We start from the raw sequence: 27,845 nt of genomic DNA, 5'->3' as shown, positions 1-27,845 counted from the left end.
TTATTGTAACGCACATAGTGTGTGTGAAATTGCCAAATAACAAACTTTTTTTAAAGGAGTGTTTTTAAAGATGGTTTCATAAATTAAACTTAGCACTGTAATTATTTATATGAAGTATCTAGGGGGTCTATTTATAATTTTTTCCTTCATTGTTTCAATCTTCTCTGTGTTCATTTTATTCATTTTCATTGTCATATTCACTTTTATCCATTCTTCTTACCCATTCAAACTTTTTACAGAATATTAACTTGGATTTCGTCTAGAAGCATTTTCACTTTCTTTTACAGTTGACTGGAATTGAAACTGCCTGCAAATGCTTTAAAATGCTTGTACTGATGTTTGCAAATGTCTGTGCAGGTTTTTAAAGATTATTTTCATACTTTAAGCTTTTAAAAAACAAAAAGCATCATGGAGTCCTTCACAGACCCTTTATTTGCTTGGGACCTTTCTTGATGGGAAACAGGAGAGTGTGTCCCTTCTCCATAAGAAGGCCTCTGGATTCTGCTTTTCCAAAAAATGAAAGGGGACAAAAAGCAAAAAGCTCCCATCCTTTTTGACAAAACCAGACCCCTGCCTGCCTTACCCCTACAATGTAACTCCTGTGTTATGGCGGAGATTCTTTGGAATCTAAAAGCCCTTTTAATAGGGGTTCCCCAGATACCTGCCTACATAATGGGCATGTTTTATAGTACTTATAGAATGTACGGCAAGTTTAAACTTTTTTTTTTTTAAACTACGTCATGGGGAGCTTCAGAACATTTATGCGGTTTTATTGCAACATAAATGCAGACAGCAACAGATACATTTTCTAATCTCCCATCTTTCTGGAAAAAAAATATACACACAAAGAAATTTTGAACAGGAAATGACAGGATTTTGATACAATTATATACATTTTGGTTCCCCTAAATTTCTTTTTTTTCTTGTTTTAGGTTTGCTTCGCTGCATATCTTATTGAAAACCAGTAGTTTTCAGAACAAAGGCCTACACATAGAATAGATTGATAAATTTATGTAGCAGTTAAACTGCTGTATTCTGGAACCTGCCCTAATGTTCAGTTTCCTGGTCAGGTTGTTAAAATATACAATTGCGCAGAATGACACCACGAGCGGCTGGCTTTACTTCCACATTGTCTGTATACCATAGTGTCAAAACGAGCTGCAAATTTATTTTTATTTCTCAACACAAGGTCTTACATTACAGCAGCAGACCATTAGCCTGGCATTACTATCCATCCAAGCAATTTTACTCCCTAATTAGCAGTTTAGCCTCCATGATTAAAACTTCCTGAATGCTCTGCGGAATGTGGCAAGTATTGTGGGATGTGGAGCCTTTTGAACGGGTTGCTATAAGCACGGAAATCTTTATCACTTGTCTCTTTGGTTGTCGCCTTTTTTTTGGGATGTTCTGTAGACACGCATGATACGTATATTTTATGTATATGTTAAATGCTTTTCCTTGTTTTTTATATGTTTATTGTCATCTAGTGTAAGCCAGATTTATGGCAGTGCAGTAGTTTTAATACGTTTTGGCCAAGCTGTTTTTAATGACATCACCTTGATCTATATTCAGTGTGTGATTTCAGTTGGTCCCAGTGTTAAATATTTTCATAATTATGCTGGTTTTGGCAGTTCACTTGGAATTTTTTTTCACATCTCTTTAATGAACATGTTTTACCTCTGGGCTTATGAGACGAGCACAGAGTTTGAAAAATTAATAGCGTAGCTCTAATGCTTAGATTACTCACAAATGTTTTCCTGCAGAAGCTTTTTTTTTATTTTCTTTTTTCTTTTTTTTAATTCTCTTTTACAAGTAAGTAGAAGCTCACAGAGTGAACTTTTCTCCTGAGAATTGCCATGGGGTAGTCACTTAATTAAACTACGACATTTGTTTTGACTATATGTTTATGTTTCATATACTTCTTTTACTTGCTAGTTATACTTGGTTTTAGCCAATTATAACTTGATCCATTTTCTGTTTTGCACTTCCACAAATGTACTGTGCCAGACGACTACCATTTAAATTGTTAGAGGTAGATTAGCCAGTTTTTTTTAGCTGATGAAACAAAAATGCAAGCCATTTTTATGACATTCTGTATTATTAACAGTTTATTTTAAAACTTATGTTTGAGTGACAACACGGTTGATTTACTAAAGCAGTAGAAGCTGTCAACTTAGCACCCTAAATGGATGAGATTTTTTTCAATAGTGTTCTGTATTTTTTCAAGTGTTGTGTATTGGAAACAATTGTTTTGCTCTATTATCAGCTGGCCATCATTACTCTGGAGAGGCTTCTTGGTAAAGGTGAACCATATCTCCACAGAGACAGAATGCAGGAGGTTGGGAGAAAATGTCCACAGAAACTAAACTTGTGTTAATTATTATTATTATTAATATTATTATTATCTAGTATTTATATAGTGCCAACATATTACGCAGCCCTGTACGAAGTCCATAGTCATGTCACTAGCTGTCCCTCAAAGGGACTCACAATCTAATATCCCTACCATAGGCATATGTCATTACCACAGTCTAAGGACAATTTTGGGGGGAAGCCAATTAACCTAACTGCATGTTTTGGAATGTGGGAGGAAACCCAAAGGGAGAACCTGAAAACTCCATGCAGATAGTGTCCTGGCTGAGATTCGAACCTCGAAAGCCCAGAGTGCTAACCTCATGAGCCACCGTTTTACTGACCTGTCCCCTTGCAGGCTGCCACCATCTCGTTCTTTATTCTTTTCCTGTACAGGATCTTTGGCCATCTTTATTAGCCAGACCAGGATGACATACTCCATTGCTGGAGTTCATTCATTCCCAACATGTGCTGGGGAAGCCATGATTGACGAGTGTCCTGGCAATCAAAGCAGGTGTTGTGCTTTTGCAGCGCGGCTTTTCCCCAGAAACTCAGAGCAATTAGGAAGAGGGTTTTTTTTTCAAAATCGCCTGTCCTTTTCTACAATATTAACCTGCCTGATCATGTTTTTAAAAAGGAACGTTAGTTCTTCAAAGTAAAACTAAACCCATTTTTCAAAACATTGCAACCAGGCAGGTCCCTTATAGAAAAATGAACAGGTGAGGTCCCTTCCGCAATTTGAACAACCTATTCCTGTTCCATTGCAGGCTTTTCTATTTTCTTCCTTTTTCTCTTCCTTGTTGTGATCTTCAGCCACCTTGATTGCCTGGGTCACGATGATGTTATTCAGTCCGGAGACAGCCGCAGGGAAGCCAGAATGCAATTTTTGATAAGGCAGGGAAATATGTTTTATTGCGGAAGGGACATCTTGTCCCTTTCTGCAATAAAGCCCTGCCTGATCACAAATTTGGATAACAGAACATTCTGCAGATTTGTCAGGTATAATTAATTTTAGCTGCACTTAGCGTGCAAAAAAAAAAAAAAAAAAACAATATCATACTTGTTTACATATTAAAATGTAACTTTGCTTTTGTTATTGCTTTTAGTGTTTTGTACCTTCAATCTTCAACCCATTCTAGAATGCAATTTGCTCACCATTGAGTCCACTGTCACAATATTCTGTGTTGGACAGCCGGTGGGAAATGTCCAGTCATGACAACATGGGTAACCAAAAGAAGGATCCATTCACTCTGCAGTCCAGAACGAAGAAAGAAGACTTGTATTTTTCTTTAATCAATGAGCTAGAGGACGTATTTAAAGGGTGGGCTTCCTGGCTTGACTACAGCTGTATGTAGTTAATTAAGCAAACAACCCACACAAATACAAAATGCCAAATACACATTGCTTATTTTATATATACATATACAGTATATACCTTTTGACTGGCTTTTAGTCTTTGAAAGGCAGGTGACATCACTGCATGACCTCCTGGAAACACCTTTTAAATGTTTTGTATTTGATGGGCTGTCATGAAGTAAGCCATAGATTTTTATGTAAGGTCCACTTTAACTGGAACTTTGTTAGGTTATATCATGTGTATACCCAGAAACTGTGAAGCTACTATTGTCAGTGATATTTCACCGTACCACGCAATACATTTTACTTAAACATTCCTTTATTTCAACACATTTGCTTTTTATGTAAAGGACATAAACTTTTATAAATTCTTTGTTTTAGTCTGTTTCTCATGCCTTAAAATTTTATTGCAATATGTAAATAACCATAACTGCATTTATTAGATCAAATCAATGGTGTATATAAATTTTACAAGACCTCAGTTTGAGGGTAGAAGAGTTTACAAAAGCGGCCAGAATGTTTTCCTTGCTATGGATAAAGGTGTGTGAATAATTAATACCATCTGAAGGCGAACATTGAGCCAAGAATCACATCTAATGATATATGGAGAGACTTGCATAAGCCGTTGATACTTTATCAGTATGGTCCTTTTTACCCGAACATGTGTGGTTTTGTGTGTTGTTTTACCCATTTTGTTCTTGTTTTCATTAAGATTAGGCAGTACATGCCTTGTGGATAGGATAGGGCTTTAATAATGTTTATTTTTTGTCTATTGTATTTGTCTTAATTGTGCCTAGATCCTCTTCTGTATTACATTGTTCTTTACAAGGCTGAGTGGGATCAGGGTGCCTTTGATCAGTGTGTATACTCTGCTCTATCCGATAATCCCTTACCAACCAGTTTTGCCGTACAGCAGAAAATGTCAACTGAGCACCTGTTGTAATAAAAGTAATGAACAGCCTCACTTGTGTCTGTAGAGCTAGAAACTGCAATTGTGCTCACTGGCAGTTGCTACTATTTGCTTTCGTTGTTTGTTATAGTTAGATAGTATTTTTTTTTAATGGAAAATCCTACAATGTAATTGAATAAAGGATAACCATAATTGACTAAATAGTTTAGGACATATCCAAATAAATCTGGGAGACACAGATTTTTAAAGATGAATTGAACACTCAATACTTTCATAAACGTTGTACATCCTATTTGTCTGTGGTTTATTATTCAATGTACATAATAATAAGATAAATAATAAATAATAATAAAATAAGAAATGTATACCAAAATGCAGTGCATTTTTATGTACCAGAAGTTTAGTTGTGAATAAAAATAATATGAAAAAACAATATTAGTATAATTTAAAAAAAACCTGAAATACTCTCCTGTATTAGGGTGACGCCATCTCTCCTTTTCTTTTGTCCTTCAAAACAATCTTCGGCTATCTCGATGCCCTTTTGCTTGTAAGGGCACACAGGATTGTTCCTCCACTCTGGCGGATTGGACAATAATCTTAAATCTACAAAAGCATGTTACAGTGTGTATTAAACAGTATGTTTTAAATAATAAATCATTTGTAAGAGAGATCCTACAGCCAACTAGTGTCTCTAGGCTCCTTTAGAATTTTATAGAGTACCAGGGGGTGCTAAGAAGTTCCTGGCTTTGCCCCCTTCCAGATGAAATAGAAAAATGAGTGTGGGGGCATATGACAGCCTAATATCTTAGTATGTAACTGTGCAAATATCAGGTCCTTGTGATTCTTAAAACTGTTTTTTATTTTAGTGAGAAGCTGTGAGGGCAGAGTCTCAAGCAAGTTTCACGTCGTTGGAGTTACGGGCTGTTTATGAAGTTTTTGTTTCTCCAGGTAAAGTCAGCAAAGGACATTCACACTGAGATGTCACAAACACTGGGGGAGAATTGTCCTTCCTACAGTCTGTCAAAACCTGGATATCTCGTTTCGGTGGGCACTCCCCAAACTCAACTGACCAAGCAACCTGTGATGCTGTCCATGAGATGAATATTGAGGACCGCAAAAAAGATAGCCCAGATACTTGACATCTCATGGGAGCGTGTTGGGTTTGTTATCACCACTATCCTAGACATGCACAAGCTTTCAGCGAAGTGGGTGCCGAAATATTTGAACAGTGATCAGAAGAAGGAACGAAGAAGCCGTGGCCGAAGAAGTTCCAAACCCAGAAATCCGCCAAAAAAGTAATGGCGTCCGTTTTCTGGGACAAAGACTGTATTCTGTTGGTGGACTACCTACCTGAGGGCTCTAGTATCACCGGACAGTATTATGCTAACCTCCTGGACCAGCTGAAGGAGGCAAGACGAAACGCCATGGAAAATTGACCAAAGGGACCCTTTTTTGCAGGACAATGCACCTGCGCACACGTCCAATGCTGTGGCTGCCAATTGACACCTTGGATTTCCAATTGGTCCACCATCCCCCTACTCACCTGGCCCCTTTGGACTATAATCTGTTCCCAAATTTGAAGAAACCCCTGAACGGACAACCTTTTGAGGACATTTCTGAAGTCAAAGATGCTACTGAGAGCTGGTTTGCGGCCCAATCAAAGGACTTTTATTTGAACAGTCTAGAAAAGCTGCAACTACACTTTACCAAGTGCATCAGTCTCGGGGAAAATGTTGAAAAAAAGCAGACACTACATTTATATATCTGAAGTTAAAATGTAGAATAAAATGTATGCAAGCTGGTTTCTTTTTTTTCACTACTTGGTCCATGACCAGTCAATGGTACCAATCTGGGAGTCACCGTGTAAACATATTGGTGAAAGCGATTTGACAGCCGCAATTTTTATTCTATACAGCAGTGACTGCAGCCCGCTATGTAAACACAGAGTTTATGAACAGTTTACAGAATACATAAGCTTTATAGGAAATACAGTATAACATTGTTACTTTTCCCTTTGTTTAATTTATGTCCATCATAGGGATAACGTTTAATCTGCAGCACGGTGGCTCAGGGGTTAGCACTCAGGCCTTTGCAGCGCTAGGTCCCAGGTTCGATCCCCAGCCAGGACATTATCTGCATGGAGTTTGAAGGTTCTCCCCGTGTCTGCGTGGGTTTCCTCCGGGTACTCCGGTTTCCTCCCACATCCCAAAAACATGCAGTTAGGTTCGTTGGCTTCTCCCTAACAATTGACCTTAGGCTACATTAATCACATATGACTATGGTAGGGACATTAGATTGTGAGCTCCTTTGAGGGACAGTTAGTGACACGACTATGGACTTTGTACAGCGCTGCGTAATATGATGGCGCTATATAAATACTGTGTAATAATAATAATAATAATAATCTGCAACCTCAAAAAAAGAAATTAGAATTTAATCCTAGTTAATTCGGTGCCATCTTTATTCCATTAGTAATTTTTTTCTGGGAATTGTTGTTTGCTTTCTAAAACCAATATTCATAAATCTTTTTTCATTTTAGTTTCCTAATAAAAATGTGTGGGTGGAACAAAGCCTTTACTCCTATATGGGTGCTGGATGTTTTTCTTTTCCTTTTACATTTGTTTAAAGGAATCCTATTTGGCTACCCAACATTTCCTAAATCTGTAAAGGTATCATTGCTCATATATTCTTTTTTTCACTCAGCAAATCTTTAGGCAGAAAATTGGGAATATGTTGGTAATGGGGATCACAATAGGCTCCATTGGGGGATCCATTGTGCAAGCTGGATTTTGGATCCAAACTGAAATCGAGGGCATCATCTTCTCCCATTCCTCTTATGGGTTCAGAATCTTCGTACATACGTGTTTGTGCCGTTCAGAAATCAGGAGGAAACAGGCAGGTAAGTATGTTTTATTGTGGAAGGGACATTGTCATTTCTACATTAATGGCCCTCCTGCTTAGACTTGAGATATATATATATATATATATATATATATATATATAATATATATATATATAAAATTATACAACTCTAAACCTCTTACTTGGATAAAAAGTAGAAGAGATCAGACAAATGCACCCTTTGTTTAACATTACCAATGACATTTGATGTGGGAAAAAATATAGGCCTGGTCTGTTATATGACCAGGGCAGTGACCCTATAAATGGGTGTTTTTGGGACTTATCCTTTTCCCAGGCTGGCAAAAGTGTTTTTTGGTCTATGAAGCATCTAAGTTCACTGACTGTAGAAAAGCAATAGGTTTGTATTTTGGGATCTGGGATATTGTTAAGAAACAAACTGTGAGATTGAACTGATAAAACAGGATTGAGTTTCTAGCGTTTATTTAGTCAGGTCAGAGATGTTCCCTTTTTGCAACACACTTTACCCTCCTGACCTTTAATTGGCTTTTATTCAGCATTTGTTTGGCACTGTCAATTTAAGAAGCTGTGTTTTTTAGCATGCTTCAATGGTTTCAAGAAAAAAAGAACACTTACTGTCTTTCAACTTTCTTTCTCTGTAGAGCTATGTCAAGGGTTAGTAGTTGCCTGATAATGTAACATTTCCTCATGCCATTGCTTTTGTTTAGCTAATCCTCATCCAGCTCCTCTCTCTGACAATGTTGTCAGGGAAATGTTTCCATTGATATTTTTGCAGCGGATAAACTTTTCTGCCGCACTTGGTTAATAATTCAATATTTTCTTATATTTGCTAATACTTTGTATTTTTGCTGTAAAATTGTTATTTACATTTTGCTCGTTGCCATTGTCTTGCTTGATGTGTGCTTGCATTCCATAGTGGCAGTTTATGTCATTTTTTGGTGAAAATTGAAAATAAGGAAAGAAAAAAGATTGGGTGCTTTTTTTTGGCATGCAACAATGTATTTAGGTGAATTATATTAGACATCATATGGAACACATTGGTGCAGAATGAACAAATCAGATAGGTCAATCCCGAGATTGTTTCACTGGGATGTATGTCCTTATTGCTAGACATAAATATCCCTAAATGCATAGAGAATTATTGAAGTATTAGTAACGTCTCGTATCCAAACGCGTTTCACCTATCGGCTTTCTCACGGGAACTTGGGATGAACTTCTTATACTGTGCATAAAGGTAATACAATTGTATCAGGAATTGTTATGATATATACATTGAAATGTACACAGAATAAGCACAAATAGAATAATAATAAAAAAGTGAAGGCATAATATTATACAAAATATATCTAGATAGGAATAGTTAACAGTAGCCCAGTGTATAAGCTAAGAATGTTGTGGTACTATTATAGTTATAATTTGACCTAAATATATTGTTGCTTGCCAAAAAAAAATTTTTTTTTTTCTTTCCTTATTTTCAATTGTCTCTTAACTTGGGGTTGGCCAAACTATGATTATGCATTATATTAGAGAATAGGTAGACCTTCTCACCTTGTTACTTTTTAGGTGAAAACCTAAATGTGATTAATTTATATAGCCAAATTATATAGGCCAATCATATAAAAACATTCCCTGCTTTTGGTGAAAGCTCAGGTAATATTAAACATTTGTTTAAAAAAAAAAAAAAGTGTTATATATGAGAAACTGACAACCTTGATGCATTAAATCCAAATAAGTAAAGAAATTAACACTCTGTCCCGACTAGGTAATGTCTGTAAATTAATATTGGATGGAAAGACATTGGTGATACTGTGATACCCCTAAACATTACATTTCTTACCCATCTTAAAGAAGTAATACGTGTATATTGCAAATACGAGGATATATTATCCAATGCCATTCATAACCATGTTATGCTTTGTCGTGGAAAACTGATTTTTATTGAAAACATTAAAAGCTTTTCTAATATTAGTACTATTATTCTTCACAGGATGACCATGAAAGCTGTGGTTCCAGTTCCACCAGTCGCAGCAACACAGACAACGCTAAATCCCCAGTTAAACCGAAGAAGATACAGCAGACGGCTCCCAGCGATCCTGATTTACCACCAGGTAATTATGGAATATAAGCCCAGTATACTGTACTGTTACTATACCATCAGTATGGTGGAGGAGCAAGAATCTCGGCAAATAGCAGGTTTTCTTACCTTCTCAAACATTATTGTTTTTATAAGTTTGTAGCAATCACCATTGAAATATGAAATGTCATTCTTTTTACATGTAATCTGCAAAATTGTGTTAATCGTTTTGCTTTAAATTAATTTATACTAATCTGCCTGCTTTGAAGCAATGCAGGAATGCAAATAACATTACAATTTGTCGTTATATGCACTCGGGTGTTAAAGAAAAAAAAAAAAACAGCTTATTTTCACAGATAATTCTGAAATTCTTCCAGTATCTGCCAAGAAATCCTCTTTATTTCTGAGAACATGAAATGAAAAAGTCTTTGTATTCCCAACAAAGTTAATTTGCGATTTATAGGAAAATTAAAACATAATTTAAATTATTGTGCAATTTGTACTTGAGGCATTTGAGGATAACTTCTATGGCCTGGTGCTCATGGGCTAGTTTTCAGATTACCGATTCAATCATTTTATTGTATCGAAAATGAGTTTGTGAATTTAACATCTGATTCATTGTAAGTGAATAATTTGGGATTTTTGACTTGTAGTGAACTCACCTGCATTCTTTGCAAATTGATTGCAGTGTTCTTCTTTTATTAGGCGTGCACCAAGCATGAGTTTGGTTTCACCAGTCTATGAAATACATCTATAATATATTCAGTAATGCACTTTTCAAAATGACTTTGCTATATAATTATAGCTGACTATAGAAGTGCTTTCTTCAGCTGCCTTTCTCTTTGCAAATGAGAATTAGCTGGGGTGACAGTGACAGGATAGATTTTTTTACTTTAAAACTAGATTTGAATCTTAACATGTGTGAAAAGTCAGAATAAATGACATTGCTGTGTTTTTCTCACAAGTTTGCTGTAAGTTTCTTACTAGCTGCTCTTTTTGACTTGACACCAGGATGACACCGGGGCAGAAGGGCAGACACGCTTAGTGAAAAGGTCAGAGCATGGTGAAGAACTGAAAGTGGGATGTCTTCCTATTGACAGCTTTCACATTAGGGCCTTCTGCATTCCATCATGCTTCCTTGCACAGAGGAGAACTTCTTCCACCCAGACTCCTTCACTCTATGTTTATTATGCTTTAACACTGCCATAGCAGCTTGATGATGATGGAATAATAGGGATACCTTTGAAATATTGCTCTTCAGAGATCCTCTGTTCTTTTCATGTGATTTATTGCAGGTCTTAATTGAAGTGTATAATCTGGCAGAGACTCATTTTACCTCAATGGCCTAATCCTAAGCTCCATCAAATACTATTCAAAAATACTTTTACTTTTAGTGTACCTATGTACACAATAATGAGATTTTTTGGTTCATATACTGGTCTTTGGTTTGACAGTTATTTGTATAAACAGCACAATGAGCATATCATTTAGCATTTGTTGTTGGTTTCTTATCATTGCCATATACATTCGATGCCAAAGCAAACCTATGCACACTTTAGATGCCTAATTCCCCCCCTATTGTGTATTACTTCCCCCACCTCCTAGATTGTAAGCTCTTTGGGGCAGAGTCTTCTCCTCCTGTGTCACTGTAGATCTGACATTTCCTACCCCTATTTAATGTACAGCACTGCGTTGTATGACGCTTTATAAATCCTGTATAATAATAATATTAATTTATAAATGGCTTGTAGCAATATAAAGAAGACACCTAACGCCCTCATGCATGTGGCACTGTGACATCCCACAATCTTGATTTCTGTACATTTATCATGATGGACATCTTAACTGACCAAAAGGTACACTTGGTAGAATGTAGCAGAAGATAGATGTACAGAGTAGAGCCTTCTTAAAACAGCAAAAATTTTCATGTCTCTTTCCTCACAAATCTCTAAAATAAGGGTTTATCTTCTTTAAGGATAGTTGGCAAAGTCTTGGTAATGATGTCCATGGTCCAACTGTGCTTTTAAAGTTGCTTTTTTGGTAAAAGATCACCTGGGGGCTTTAAAGATAACTATAGGTGCAGCATCTTTAAAAGCTTTTATGTCCTTTCCAGTATTTCCGTTCGGAAGCGTTCACACCACAGTGCAATGCACCGCAGCAAATGTGTTTGTGTGTTAAAGCATGTTGGGGATGTCTGTTTTCCATCTGGCCCAAAAAGAAAATTTCATTAACAAAATTGAAGATTGCTTTTAATGGAATGTTTTGTTTGGCTGCATAGAAAGCCCCTTGTAAAATTAAAAAAGAAACTTTTAGGGGTTTTTTTTACCTAAAATTATAATTTTTTTTAAGTTATTTTTTTCTATGGCTTTCTTTCAACAGCCTTCAGTTGGAACTGTTTAATTGGAATAAAACGTTTTAAAATGATATAAGAATTATAACAAGCTGGACGGTAATTTTTTGAGAAGAAGAGATGCGTTATTATTGTTGCAGTTAAGCAACTAGAAAGTTAATTTAAGATTGTAATCAAACACACTATATATTATGTGCACAAAGGAATTTTTATTCAGACGTAAGCAGCATAAATAGACTGAAGGCAAATTTCACTTGTTGTAGACCCTGTTCATACCTATGCATCATAAGGCAAGCTTTGCAATCCATCAAAATGCATGCGCCTTAGCATTCCATTGTTTTTAATGGGTCTGGTGCACATATATGCAATGAGAAGTCATGTGCAATGGGAAGCATGTGAAACCATATGATAAATGGATAATCATGAGCTGCAAACTCAAAGTTACGGAGACTCACCCCCTGGCAACAGGCCATGAGCTCTCGGCCCAGGTATATTTGGAAAAAAGTAGGCTTTTCTCACACTTACCTTAATGCTAAGCACATAATTCAAGAAAACAGATGATATAAAGCAATGTTAAAGCATGAAAACTCACAATAAAAAAAACAGTAGTGCATAGATGTGAAGCTATTGTTAATCTTTATTTGCTCAGACTTTACTTCGTTTTTATTTTTAAAATCTTGTTTCACTGTAGTATTCAGTGTTTTTGTTGGTCATTACACTAAACAATAAAAGTTGAATTCAGTTTAGAATTAAAACATGATTTTGGACCCTACATTTGTACTCTGCTACTCATTAACTACCGGGTAAAAAAGATAAAAACATACACACTGTAATTGACTCATTAGTTAACTACTTATAATACCTCAACATTTGTCTACAAAAATGTATTTCAAATTATCAGATGAAGCAATAGTGACCTTCCTGATTTCTAAACTGGAGGTTTCCTTTAATGCTGAGCTTGGTATGTTCAGCTATCCCTGTTCCATCACTGGGGACCGTCATCTCCCTTCGTCTCTTTCTGGAGGTGATCCTCAGCCATCTTGATGTGCTGCGCCAGGGTCATGTAATTCCTGGCAGTAGTTCATTCATTTCTGCCATGCGCAAGAGAAGCACATGGATTGATGGGTTTTCCTGGCAACCAATGCTGAGCAAAATTTGACAGCTGGGCAACGATCAGGCAAGTAAGAACAGTTATTTCAGAAGGGGTATCGCCTTTCCCCCTGTGCAATAACCACCTTCCAGAATCGCAAATGATGAAAGTGGGCCATGGGTGGTGCCCCCCCCAGCGGGGTCTTTTTCCTGATCCATCGGTTGGCAACCACTACTTTAGAGACTATGTAAGGTACCGCCTGTTTTTTTTTATGTAGTTGCCCCCCTCCCCCCCCCCCCAGACCTTACAATCTAGGAGGTGGGGAAGCAGTGGGCTCTTTTTTCTCATTTGTCATTTGTCTGAAAACCAAAAGGTGCCTAGTGACATTACAGACCTTTGATCAATTCATCCATTTATGGAATTGTGCTTTCTTTGTCTTTAGGAAGAACAAATATACACACAACACACGTTTGCAGAAGTAAAATTGTTTTGAAGGATCATTTGGTTGTTGGGTCAGGCATTTAAAACCACTTGGTGTCTGTTGTTTGTTGTTGACAATGTAAAGGAAATTGTTCATGAAAGAAATTGGCTGCCTTTTGCTGACCTATATTTATGATAGAATATACTACGCAGTTCTCTCAAAGAGAGCGGTCCACTAATTGGTGATAGTGTATTTTGGTTTAAGAGTTCTTCTTTTTACAGATACATTGTACCATTAAAAGTGTCATTGCAGACGTATGAAAAAATATTTCAGGTTTTAAGAATTTAAACAAGTTTTTTTTTTTTTTTTAAATTTAGGATAAATGGTATATGAACACACAGCTTCCTGTACATGTGCTGTAACTTGGTTTTCAAAAAGGAAAAAAATGGGTATTGGGTTTCAGTTGGTCATGTTTTAGAGACTGAAGCCATAAATTACTCTCAGCATCCTTAGTGGCAAGTCACAGGGGTCATTTCACTAGGGGAGGAGGTCAAGTAAACACTTAAATGCCCATACACCGCTCTACAAAAGCTGCCCTCAAGCTATATGTTTGCACTTGACATGCTGTTGTCTGTCTTGAGCCCTTGCACTAAATATCTGCTATGTTAAGAGATTGTATTCATTTTAAACTAACTTCTGTCCCATACTCGTTTGGTCACTATACAAATCTCTTACCTAGGTCTCTATTTTAATTTGAATATTTTGTTAATTGTGTGTTTGTATGTGCATTAAAAGTTTGCAGTAAAATATGCAGTTAATAATTTTTCTTCATAGCGTTTAATTACAATTTTTTTTTTTGCTGTATGTTTATGTACATAAAATATTTTTTTTTTGTTTCCTCATGTCCTGTTGTTTAGGACATGAGCATATGTTATAAGCAATATGCTTTACTGATGATACATTGTTGCACTTATAAGCAGAAAATGAGACACGGGCAGCACACGGGCATCGCATTAAAATGTGGGCCCTAAGGCAAATATAAGGAAAATAGGTTATATTATTACAGTGCATGAAACGCGAGGTAGGTGTGGTTATAATGTAGGTATGTATTAACAAAGGCCATACCTATCTGCTATAACTGCCATTCATAACTGCTAATACACTCAGCCATAATAACCCTCAGCTAAGGGTAACCTCTATCCATAAAACCTCCAGGTCCCAGGCATACCCACATAGCCATAACCACCACATGGTTATCCCTTACCCCCAGGTCTTATCCTTATGTCATGCTGAAGTGGTTTTGCCATGGTGATGCTTAGGCCGACTCTGCCGTTTTTTTATTTCAATATTTGTATTAGTATAAGGCAAGAAAAATTGTATACAACAATATGAAAGTACAAAAAGCAATGTACAAGAATAGGCAAAATCATACATGTCACAAAACTGGAAGACAGTTTAACTCCTCTACTGTTTCAAACAGGTTATTTATTGTGCATTCATCACAGCTAACTTGCTTACATCTAACAGTTCATAATCAATGCTTGCTGAAAATAAAACATTACCTAAATAATGCCTATGTTCCTGTATAAGCTACTTATGGTGTAATGAAAGGGACCTACAGAACACTGGTCCTCTACAAAGAAGCAGGGAACTGTGATGCAGCTGCAAAGACCTTGACGTTCTAATAAATGTTTGTGCTGTATTTTCCCCAGAACAATTGTCATCCATGGGGGAAAGAGTATAACGAAGTTGGAAAAGACTTAGAAAATAAAACACAGCACTTCCTAAATCACTGCAAATGCTTTGGACAGAAATGGTTGTTTGACTGCTTGAGTCATACAGTTGTGTTAACGCTGATACACGAAATATTTATGAATGCACGTTTGCCAGAAATGTAATTTTTGTAATGCAATATCTTCATCTCATCTTTTTCCCCATTATCTGAACCTTAGAAAAATAACTTTTGATTTGATGCACATTTCGTATATTTGTTTTAAAAATATTGGAGAGGATAATTAGACAATTTCAGAAATAATTTGGTCTTTTTATATTAAAAACCAATGAAATCAAATTCAGTCTCTCAAAGCAGGTACTGGCACAGTAAATACTTCTGTACTTGATCCCTGACTATTTATGCAAGTATCAACTTTCCAGAATTGTCCTTTAGGAATGCCTCCTGCATCTTATTACAGCTGCCAGAGAGACTTTCTGTCATTGAATTTTATAATTCATTGATTTTAAGACACTGTAGGAAACTTGTTGGATTGATGGATTACAGAGGAGCATATTTAATTTTTTTGTTTAGATCATTTTATTTAAATGTAACTCAGTTACTGAAAAATAAAACTGCAATCAATATATCTAATATCTATAGTTTTTACACGGAGTGATGATTTTTGCTTTTTTTAAAGTGAAACTGCCACCTGAGGAATCTTTGGAGTTTTGGTCTCCTAATGCAATGCAGTACAACTGCCCTGTGTCTCTAAAGACCCTTTCATTGTATCATCATTGTTGCTTTAAGTTGTTATTTTTTGTAATATTGTTTATTTTATGAGGAAAATAAATGGCATTCAGAAACGGTTCTCTTTTGTACAAGAAAGTTCCTAATAAACCTGCTCTTTTTTTTTTTTTTTTAAATTGCTGCACAGACCAATGATTTAAGTGCCATAAGAACGTCAACCTATTAAAAAAGCTGTATAATAATTTCAGATATAGAGTTGTTGTAAATTCACCTGTATTAAGAGCAGCCAATATGCGTTCCACAGTTTTGCACCTTCAGATAGAGTGACCATGTCCACTTCAATCTCTACATGCTTACTGAATTCACAGCTTAATCAAACATGCTAAGTTTAATTATTATTTAATGGAGAAAGATTACTTTACATACTTGGGGAAAAGATTAGAGGCTGAAATGGTCATACTTTCTTAATATATATCTTGTAGTAAAAAGGAGTACCATTTAAAATGTGTATATTTACCCCAAACTTTTTTTTTTGGGTAAAACCACTAAGGCTGTCTCTCTTGTTGAATTTAACTGCAAATTAGGCTCTCTTTTTCTGTTTTGGGGACAGACTTTGATTGACCAGTGTTAAAGACAAATTGGCAACAGGGAAACGGACAGCAATGAAAAAAATACAAGGTTTTAAATACTTAAAAAAAAAAAAGCATCCCCCCTTACCCCAAACTTTCCTTCTATGATATAAACATTGGCAGCCAGAAACACACCAGAGGATGAGCTATCTGTAAGTTTGGAGCTACTGCTGAGCAATTTTGTTGAAAGAAAAAAGGTGCCTGTTTGGAGTATCCTTTCAGTCACGTCCAGGGAGGGTGGATGTACCATTGGGTGGGCACCCACAGATAGCTCGATACTGTAAGTCCCCTGGCAGTAAAATCATTTGTGAACACTACTCCTTTCCAGTTTCCTTTCATGCTGCGATTTACTATTTTTGTTTATTTTATTAAACCAGAGAAACATTTGCTTTCATCAGTGATTAGTCACCTGAGTTGCTCCTAAAAATATATTTATTCATGTGTCCTTTCATTGACTAAACTCTCACATCAGCCTGGGCCTTCTATTGCAAATTCCCATAGGTGGTTGCTCCTTGTACTACCGGCTGATAGTTGGAGAATGGGGGCAAGTGTGACTTCTCTACTCAATCTAATTCTGAATAGAATTCATACTTTAAATACACTATTTAACTGAAAAATTATTTTTTTATCTCATTTCTTTTTGGTATATTTTAGAATGACAATGATTTTTGTTTTTGTGTTCTGTTTCAGGATATGTTCAGAGTTTAATCCGACGTGTTGTCAATAACGTGAATATTGTGGTAAACAACTTAATCCTAAAATATGTTGAGGATGATATTGTTTTGTCAGTCAACATTACTTGCGCAGAGTGTTACACTGTTGATGAGTTCTGGGACAGAGCATTTATGGATATCTCTGGTGAGCTTAACCTTTTTTTTTTTTTTTGGGTTGACCCTTTTTATTTACATTTTGCATCATTAAAAAAATGAACCCACACTAAACAAATACATGTAAACTAATTTTATACATGAATACATTATCAGTGTCTCTAGTATGCCTCCTTAATCTAGAATAAAAATTGACTTTGTGCCAAAAAAAAAACAAAGAGGTGCCATGGCAATTGCAGTTTTTAGTGCCTAAACAATCACTGGGCAGTCCTATGCAATGTCATATAGGGGTAGGCGCAACATGTCTGTGAGAGGAATAATAAATAGCAAAGAGCTAAATAATCCGTTCTCTTTTCCAGAAAGATGATATGAAATAGATATTTATATTGTACCTTTTGTAGTGCCTTTTGGCTTGTTCTAATGGGCAGGCTTCCTACTTACACCTTCTGTTGATAACATATATTGTGCTGGTCCATTTCAGCATTATCTCTGGGATTTTGGATATGTTTAGGTCAGCTGTTCCAAACACCATCTTTGAACATTTCTTATTTCCTACTGTAGAAGCAGCTCTTAGTCATTTAATGGATTTCCCTGGAAAATTGGAGAGATTGTTTTACAGAGCTGTGCTGTTTTCTGCTCATAAATTGATCACATTCATGTGGATATTAAATGTGCCACATGCTATTCCTTAACTTAAAATTTTGTTGCTAATTCTCTGCCACGCTGTAAGTCATGCTATGAAAATCACAGATGTCAGAATAAATTTGATGGTTGTGAGCTGACTCTGAATGGTAAACAGGGAAAACGCCTTGGTAGACTGATTGTTCGCCAAACATCCAATTTATTTAAATCTGCTACTAGTATGCTATATATCATATTCTCGCATACAAGACATCTACTGTGTGAAGGTCTAGTAAACAAATACACATTAAAAAAAAAACATAAAACAAACAAAAAAAAAAACATACATTTATTTATTTATTAGCTGGTTTTCAGTTGCTTTTGATGGAAACCACATTCTCTTTAATTTTACTTCTTGATTACCGTATAGTTGTGCAGTTTAAAGGAAGTACTGTTCTGCCTACTAACTTCTGTTAGTACTACTACCGTAGTAAGAATTGCCACATTTGGTTATGCCATGCTCTGCACTCACTGAAACCTTTATACCAGAACCTCTGCTTTGCCTATGTGGTTTACTTAACGGCCCACCTCCCCATCTTTACATGCAGTTTTAAGAAAAAATGTGCACCCTCCTTTATCATATAATAAAAAAATCACCTAGTCATTTTAAATTAAATAAATTAAAATAAATAAATGTAACCTCAGCTGAACAACTAGCATATTGCACTGTGTCATTTTTAAACAAAGACTAAGTCAACATGCAGAATCAGTGAAAGAAAACCTTAAGTACATCTTTACAACTTTAATAGGAACTTTAAAGGATAAGTAGCAACCAGGTGCTGTTAATTTAAATGCACTTGATTAACTGATCATTCACTATTGTGATCACCTCTATAAAAGCAGAATTTTTGCTGGTATGGCGAATATAGGTATATAGGTGTTAATACTATTCCAAGAAGAATAGGAATCAGAAATAATCTTGGAAAGGCAATTGTTTGGCCCATCAGTCAGAGAGTTTTATAAGGCCATACCCAATCAATTGGAAGTGAGAAAGATAATTCACACTTAAGAAATATTTAACACCATTGTCAGCCTTCTCAGGAATGGACATCACAGCATCATCACAGGCCTTTTCTCTCTTAAAAGAACATGGCACTAATGGTTTATGTTTGGTCATTTCTTGCAAAGTGGAGATGTTTGGCTATAATGCCCAGCTCCACATTTCTTGGAGATCAAACACCGCACATCAGCACAAACTCACCACACCAACTGTCAAGCAGAATGGCGGTGAGGTGATAATTTGGGCTTGTTTTACAGCCACATGACCTGGGGACCTTGTAGTCCGTTAGACGACCACAAACTCCTCTGTTTATCAAAATATTCTAGAATCAATTGTGAGTCCATCAGGCACCCCCTTAATGCCTGTGCCCTGTCTTTGATTGCTTCAGCTTTTCCCTTACCGATAGGCACACCATTTGGAGCAATACACGAGTGCCACTGCAAGCTTTAAGTATACCCCCAGATATATCAAATCCTCTGTTTGTATTATCTTTCATTACGCAATGGTCAGCATGCAAAAAAAAACACCTAGTAAGCACTTCACTTTGACTTTATTTTGGGTAAAGCTTAACAGCTAACAAACAGAATTTTTTGAAGCAAAAGTTTGCATGTGTCATTACTAATTTTCTGTGCTTTATCTTTCAGGTACCGAACTGGTCCTTAGGAAAGTTATTAACTTTTCTGACTGCACAGTTTGCCTTGACAAGCGAAATGCTAGTGGGAAGATAGAGTTTTACCAAGACCCACTTCTGTACAAGTGCTCTTTCCGAACCCGTTTACACTTCACCTACGACAACCTCAATTCTAAAATGCCTGCTGTAATCAAGGTAATTTTACAGAAGCTCCACATATCTTTTCATGCATGCAGGTAGCAATTTAAAGCACAAACAGGAAAAATATATACTACATTTAGAAACAATATAAAGCCAGCTATTTAAGAAAGTTATCTGGGGTGTCAAAGGGTGGTTTCATGTTTTTTTTTTGCAGCAGCCCCAGGTAATTTTAAAATTAAAGGGATATAAAGGATGTTGTTGCTGACTTTATTAAGAAAAAGTTAGCTACTCCTTTCTGATGGCTTTTCTAAAATAGGTGAATCACTTACACTTATAACAAGAATACAGTTTCCTTTTTTACATATTCTGGATCTATAACTCAAGGTACAGATAACATAAAGCTACCAAATAAGCAAAAACTGTATACTGTATGGAAATATGACATTGCTTTTGGGTTCAAGCCCTGGGACCTCTATTATCTTTTTTTGCTAGTTTCTGACCTATAACAACTTATGTGTAGAAACAACTTTTCAATATTTTTTGTTTTAGATTCACACAATGGTGGACAGCTTGAAACTCTCCCTGACTGACCAGCAACTCCCAATGTTCATTCGCATAATGCAGTTAGGTATTGCTCTGTACTATGGTGAAATAGGAAATGCTAGAGAAGAAACCGAAGATCCCCCAAGCCATACTAAGGAAGCAGTAATTAATATTCCTGGTGAGCTGTTGACATGTTTTTTTTATTGCTCATTTTTTGAATATTTCCAACAAACTATTAAGTCTTATTTTGTAACTATGTGGATCAATTGTTCTTTTAATTACAAATTGTATTGTTATAAATACTTAAAAATTGGCTGTAGTTTTGACTTCCTGCAGTCTAACACAAAGCAGAGGTCAGACACGAAAAAGGAAAAGCTGTAGTCTGAACAATATTACAAAGTGTTAAAGCTAACCAGTGGTGCCACTGAACTGAGCCATATTGCCAAAACTGGGACATGAGCATACAGACTGCCATTCATGCATTTTAAACTAGGTGCCTAAACCAAAATTCTAGGTCCCTGGCAATTATTCTGGCCAACTGACTTCAGTACTTTGTCACTGGCTTGAAACCACTGGCCAGTATGCAGATCTCAAAAAGTATGCCAATATAAGCTAAGCTTTAAAGGAAGTACTGTTCTGCCTTTTAGTTAGTGACTCCAACATTCACCTAAATGTTGCCTGCTATAGAGAATCAATTGCTGCCATTGAAGCTCGTGGGCCAGGGGTTGTTTCAGTGAATGTTGGACTTATTGGTTTATAAGTAGACCCCTAAGTATTAAAACAAAAGAGTTAACACAACTGATAGAAATTTACCAGGTTTCTTTTTTTGTAGCAGAACTGTATCAAGGTAAACTGTGCATGTGAAGGGAGTTTCATTATTTGGCAGATGGCCCTTTTTGGAATTGTACAGATGTTAAAATTGTATACAGCAGTGTATATTTGCAGTATATAATGGAAAAAAAATTAGATTTGTTTATGTTAAACAGTTGGTCATTTGCCATCTTGATGCCACAGCAGTTGTGTAAATAATGTTAGTAAGGAGAATGATGCATTGTATATGCAAACATTTTGTAAAGGAGTCCTGAATTGTTATAATGTATCAATAGCTGAGCTGCAGTGATAGAAATCTTGGGGGAAATTAGCCTGCTCTGGGGCTACATAAAAACAATGGAATCTTGCAGATTTGAGACATTTAGGACAAGCATGGATAGCCTAAGGTGCTACAGATTTAGGTCTACTTCTTAATCAAAGAAGAACGCCTCAACTAAACATTGCATTGCTTCACTTCAGTGTCATTGTTTCTTCACATGCTATAAACTTGGCTGGTAATGGATGAGATTATAGCATGATCTAAGCATGTTCAGTATATTTATATTCATTTATAAATATCTCAGTGTGTCTATTGATATTACGTTGATGTCTACAAGCAGTCTGACTATGATTGCAATCTTTATTACCTTAATATTTTGTAATTCACTTCTTTTGCAGCAATACTAGGGATGAAATGCCCACAATGTGTGCTTGGGGCTAAAGTCTTTATTTTCAGCAGTTTTCATAGCCTGGGTAAACCTTGGTTTAGAATATACTTCATGTTCTTGATCTTTTTTAATGTTCACTGATGGCTAGATTTATTAAACTGAAAGGGCAATTAGACTAGAAACAAAGCAACATGGGCAGCTGTAGTTATTATCTACTGGAAGCTCAGATTTTCACCCATTTGTGTTGTGAGTGATTACAGGCACAGTTTATCTTTGATCAGGATTTCAGTCTTGTAAAAGATGGGTTCAAAATGAGGGATGTACCCAGCACATCTGGTTTTAACAGCTTACAGATACATCAACATCCCTACAATGACTATACCAATTATTGTTGATAATTGATTGGTGACATGGTCTTGAAATGAGATGATACAGGGATTAAGTAATCGTCCATGTGCTGGGATTGGAAGCACCTTTATGGATGGACATTTTAATTGAAAGAATAGTTAGACTGGGTAGTAATTCAGAACACATGTTACTCTTCCTTGAAGTTCAATATACTCTACTGTTACTTTTCTGTAAATATATCCAAAATTTGTTGTAATATTAATAGTGACTCCTAAATATTTTGTTAAATGTATGGAGCATGCTTGGATCATGCCATATTCTAATCCATGAATAGCTACGTTTATAGTCTGTAAAGAAACAATGACACTGAATTAAGCAATGCAATAATGTTGAGACAACAATAATGTTGAGACAAAGCAAAGAAAATAACTGAAAAGTCATTGCTGGATTGCTGAGTTCTAGTTCTGAGACTTGGTTGTTGAGGGTTGCTGAATTCTGAAACTAGAAGTATTTTACAAGTATATATGTGTTTTTTTTTTTTTTTGTTTTTTTTTTAGATTAAAAAATCATTTGGCACAGTTGTAACTTTGTTTTAAAGTAAAACTCAATCATTAGATTTATAAATAAAAAAGGTAGCCTTAACTGCAAGACTTACCTTTTCTCTAGCATTGGGGTTCCTCAAAAGGCAATCTTCCTCATTCAGGTAGAATGATACTTACTGAAAAATGACAGTGCACTTACTAAAATGCGTTTTGGTACCCCTGTTTGTAGGGTAAAATCAGTATATCTGCAGTGTGAGATCATCCTACTTTATACTGTTGCCTCTGGTGACTGAATTTCCTAGGATTGGACCGAGATTTGGTGATATTTCTTCTGTGCTATCCTCCTTGCTATAGAGGAAATTGTACCTATGGATATTCAGTTCAAATATTATTAATAACTTTATTAATATTATTATTAATAAACAGAATTTATATAGCGCCTACATATTAGGCAGCGCTGTACATTAAATAGGGGTTGCAAATGACAGACGAATACAGACAGTGACACTGGAGGAGAGCACCCTGCCCCGAAGAGCTTACAATCTAGGAAATTTGACATTAGACCAAAAAGATTCATACACAACAATGTCCCTGCAAGAGAATATCTCTTATATTTACTACTTAAGGGATTCGTATACCCTACTTTTTCTCTTTATTCATTTTTGTAGGGGTTGTAAACCTTTGTCCCCCAGCACGTTCTGTGATTGTTTTCCCTGACCCCTTTGCGATTCAGCAAGGATACAGGTGTTAAAGGATGGAATGTGGCAGATGACCAGGGCCATTCCTTGGCTTACTTAAGATGGGCATGACACTTAGGGTGGTACTTGATGAAGTGCAGTCATTCTGGCCCCATATGCCCGCTTCAAACTAAAGACCCTTCTCCTCCTACATTGCAGGGCAGGGAAGTGTGGTGTAGTAATTCCTTACTTATTCCAGCACCCGCCAAATTTATTTTTCAAGTCTGATTCCCCTGCAGTTTGATGTCATTGTTTATATCCGGACTACAGATAAATCTTGCAGGAGCTAGAATGGGTAAACTATGCCTAGTATTTAAACCACACTTCCCTACTTCACACATAGTCCGAGGAGAGGGAGCAGTTAAACACCTAAACATAAACTGTTATAAATAAAACGGAAGTATCTTCTTTTATCTAAAAAAAAAAAAAAAAAAAAAAAATTTGACTTGACTGGCTGTCACTACTTAAGAAACTAAAGAGTTATTATACCCTGGGAGGTGAGGTTAATATTAGAGTTGCCAAGCCTAGAGTGTATACTTATTATGTATAGAGAGAATAACTAAAGAGTGGCTTTTTGAACGCAACATTCAAAACAAGCTGTTTTACAATACAGAAATACAATATGTTATACATTATACAATATGTTATATATATATATATATATATATATATTACTTTTCTGTTGATTATAAAGGATCATTTGCTCTTTAAAGATCTTTTGTGCATGGTTGTTCCCCCCCCCACCAAAAAAAAAAAAATATTAGTGTGCCTTTGTGTAAAGTATGTTACAAACAAAAATAATTGGTTTATACTCAAGTATATAAAGTTTTTTATTTTATTCTTTGGATCTGTACTTCTTCCACCTCTCAATTTAGCCCCATAATCAGAACAGACATCAGTGTAGTGTAGAACAAAGCATTGTAAATCTGTAATACAGAAAAAAGATAGCTTCAGATAGCCCACATACAATATTGTCCTTTGCCCCCACTTTATTGGACAACTTTAACAGTTCAGCTCACCTGTTTGAGGTGTACAAAACAAAAACATGTATTCAGAAATCAACAATCCACTTCTGACTTATTAAGATGCAGGAAGAGCCTAATTCAGGTGCTATAAGTGATGTACTTTTGGCATCTTTACTGTGTGCATTGGTTTGTTGCTCAAGTGTCTTTTGTTAGTCCTCGCTGTATTGAAAAGAATGATATTATTAAGGAAAGATTTTTTTTTCAGTTGGAGGTATTGGCATACATTTGGGAGAACTAATGTATTACTCTCTGTTGGTAAATGCTGGAAGTTGTAGTTCAACGAAAACATATTTACCCCTAAATTTGAGCATTTTTGATTGCAGCAGAAACATCAAGGCTGAAACTGGAGGAGATGATTAGTTTAGCTTAGCCCACTGTGTGAGGAAACAGATATAATGTTTCCCTTTTTTATCTGCCACTGTACATTACTCAAACTGACTCTCTGCAACTGAATCATTCTCTTTCCCAACACATAATCCTCCTGTGCTTCTGTTCTATTGGCAGCATACATATTTGGAGCTTCGCTTCTTGCTGTGTGAATTTAAGCTTCTGTTTTGTCACAATTTCCAGTCCTTTCTAAGTTCTCTCTTTTTGTGTGTGTGTATATATAAAAATCGCCACACTTTGAAGAGACTCTTTTCTGATGACATTTGTTGTGGGGCCTATATGCTTTATGCACGGCATGTGTGGTTATCGCTAGTGTAAGTGGGTCTCAGAATACAAATCTTTAGATTTGCCTAGGAGTTCACATTGGAACTGCTTCCTCAGCCAGTCCATCGAACCAAAGTAGTCTAAAGGAGAACCTTATTTATTTTTATTCACTTTTTAGGTATTTGACTTTAACTTATTGGCTGTCATATTATAATTATATGTTATGCAGCCTTTTACCAAGTCCATAGTCATTTCACTAAATGTCCCAGTTTATTGTCCTTACCATAGTCATATGCTATTAACAAAGTTTATGGCCAATTTTGAGGGAAGCAAAATAACTTAACCGCATGTTTTTAGGATTGGGGGAAACCGTGGTTTCCAAAGGAAACATGGGGAGAACATTAAACTCAATTCAGATAGTGTCCTGGCCAGGATTTGAACCTGGGACCAAGTGCTGCAAGGCAAGAGTGCTAACCACTGAGCCAACTGTGCTGCTTTTCATATGTTATGTTCCCCTAAACTAAAAAAAAAAAAAAAAAATTCAAAAATTTGTATATTACCAATTCAGGGGCTTATTACAATTAAATACCTTCCAATCCAGGTCAGGGCACAAACATCCCATAGACATACTGCGAGATAAATTATCCCCCCCCCACACATCTCTATTAGCCGTAGACAAGTTCTTAATAGGTACTTGCTGCTTGCTTACGGTATAATAATACTTTGAGTCACTTTGAGTCATTTTAGTAAATACCTCTGGCAATCTTGATTTGTTCATGGCTCTAAAACGCTGGTTTGGGAACTGCTGTTTTAGGAATATGTCTCCTTGAATCCCTAACTCTCCAGCAGCTGCTCAGGTCACATCAGAGTACTAAATATTGCTTTCACTCTTCTGTAAAATGTTTATTTGGTCTTGAGAGTCAAACATGAAAAAGCTGGAATAGTTCACCCCATTTCTTTTAAAGATGTCTTGTAGCAAGATAAAGTATCCGCTCTAACATCTGGGAGCCAGTAGCCTTGTTCCTGGTCTCATATAAACTTCCATATGCATCTTTGGTTTCTCAGGAATTAATTCTGAGAAAATCTTCAAAGTGCTGGCTTGCTGGCAGTCTCTGGACAGAACAGGCTGATAGGAAACCAGAAACATTTTGAGTAATTTATTTTATGCATATATTTTTTTTTTTTTTCTAGGTGATTTCATTAAACTAGAGCCCAGTTCCTATAAAGTAAAAACTATTTGTTCTAAAAGATTATTCCCATGACTTGCAAGAGATTTGTACATCCCAATTTGTACAATAAAATCGTTTTGACAAGTCAGGGTTGTTTTTTTTTTATAACTTATTTGTTTTGATAAGGTCAAAAATTCAAAGACCTATCGGAGCTCATTTTAAAACTACCCGAGGCTGGCATTTAACCAGCCACTCAGTCACTTGCACCACAGCCTTGGTTCTCTTGGTTACAGTACCCCTAACTCCCTCCCCTATTCATTCTCCATGGAACTTCCACTGGTAGACGCTTTGCTTAGAAGATAGAGAAACTTAAATGCAAAAAGACGGTCAAATTGGGGAGCATGTGAAATACAAGTAAATGAGGATGCAAAAGTAGCTTGGTGCCTTTGTTCAATAGGCCCATACATGAGATATTTATGTATGTATGTATATATATATCTATATCTCTATATATATATATATATCTCTATATATATATAGATATATAGATATAGATAAATAATTTATCCACAGGTAAGTAAGTAGTAAACTGATAATCAAATCAATCATGCTAATCTAGTCCGGTGTTTCTCATCCAGGAACCCTAGCATTCCTCCAGAGGTTGCTAAGGGGTTCATTGAGCAATGACCAGTTTGTGTCCTTCAGGTTAGTTTAGCTGACACCAATAATCTTTTTGACTTTCTGTAAGGGTGACATATACTTTCCAATAGCCAGCAATGTAATTGGCATTCCTCCCACTGACCACCACACTAATGTACTATGACCTGTGGATATAGTAATTATAGCTGGGGTTCCCTGAGGACCTGAAAGTTATTTTAAGGGTTCCCCCTTGTTAAAAAGGTTGAGAAATGCTCTATTCTATAAAGTGCCTTGACTGTGGCCGACGAACAAATTATTTGTATGGTAAATTTATTTTTTTTTTTCTCTCCATTTTTTATTGTGAGGCTCTGACATGGCAAAGGTCAGTGCAATGTCGTCGTGGTAATGGTAGGTTTATATTACCTGAAATGTTTGGACGCAAGACAAATGTGTGTATGTGTTTGAATGCATATAAATATACATAGCACAGCTGCACCATTTAAACATTAATTGATCTATTTAGGTTGTTTGGACTCTTTTCTTTTCTTTAGTTAGCAAACATTTCTTCCACATGACAGGTTTTGTATGGTTAACTCTTTAAGCCGTTATACCTAAAAAACAATCAGATTTTTTTGTTTCTCTTGTTTGAACCACACATTTTGTGTGACTTGCATTTGTTATATGCAAAGTAGAAAGAATGGTTCAAAGAGACACTATTCACATTATTCCAGGTTCACATCTTCACCATTGTAGTGGCATTCTCATGTAGGAACCATCTGTAAAAATAGTGTCTGGTTTTAGTGTGTTGGTGCGGTGGAAATAAATGGACTACCTTAACAATGCACCTAAGCATGCATGTGGCAACACATTAAAACAGTGTGTAGCTGGCATAAAACATATTACCATGCCT

General features: G+C 36.1%; 1 protein-coding gene across 3 annotated transcripts in view; it reads left to right on the top strand.

Annotated features, from left to right (window-relative positions):
• Positions 1-27,845, top strand: part of VPS13B (vacuolar protein sorting 13 homolog B) — a 520,025-nt gene that overhangs the window by 29,771 nt on the left and 462,409 nt on the right. For all 3 annotated transcript variants that reach the window (XM_072410846.1, XM_072410847.1, XM_072410848.1), the window contains exons 4-7: positions 9,486-9,606; positions 17,214-17,381; positions 19,676-19,857; positions 20,353-20,524. In XM_072410846.1, the coding sequence (XP_072266947.1) occupies positions 9,486-9,606; positions 17,214-17,381; positions 19,676-19,857; positions 20,353-20,524 (643 nt within the window). The remainder of the gene's footprint in view (positions 1-9,485; positions 9,607-17,213; positions 17,382-19,675; positions 19,858-20,352; positions 20,525-27,845) is intronic.

Source organism: Pyxicephalus adspersus, chromosome 5, assembly GCF_032062135.1.
Source record: "Pyxicephalus adspersus chromosome 5, UCB_Pads_2.0, whole genome shotgun sequence".
NCBI lineage: Eukaryota > Metazoa > Chordata > Amphibia > Anura > Pyxicephalidae > Pyxicephalus > Pyxicephalus adspersus.
This window is presented reverse-complemented; position numbering and strand designations above follow the sequence as displayed.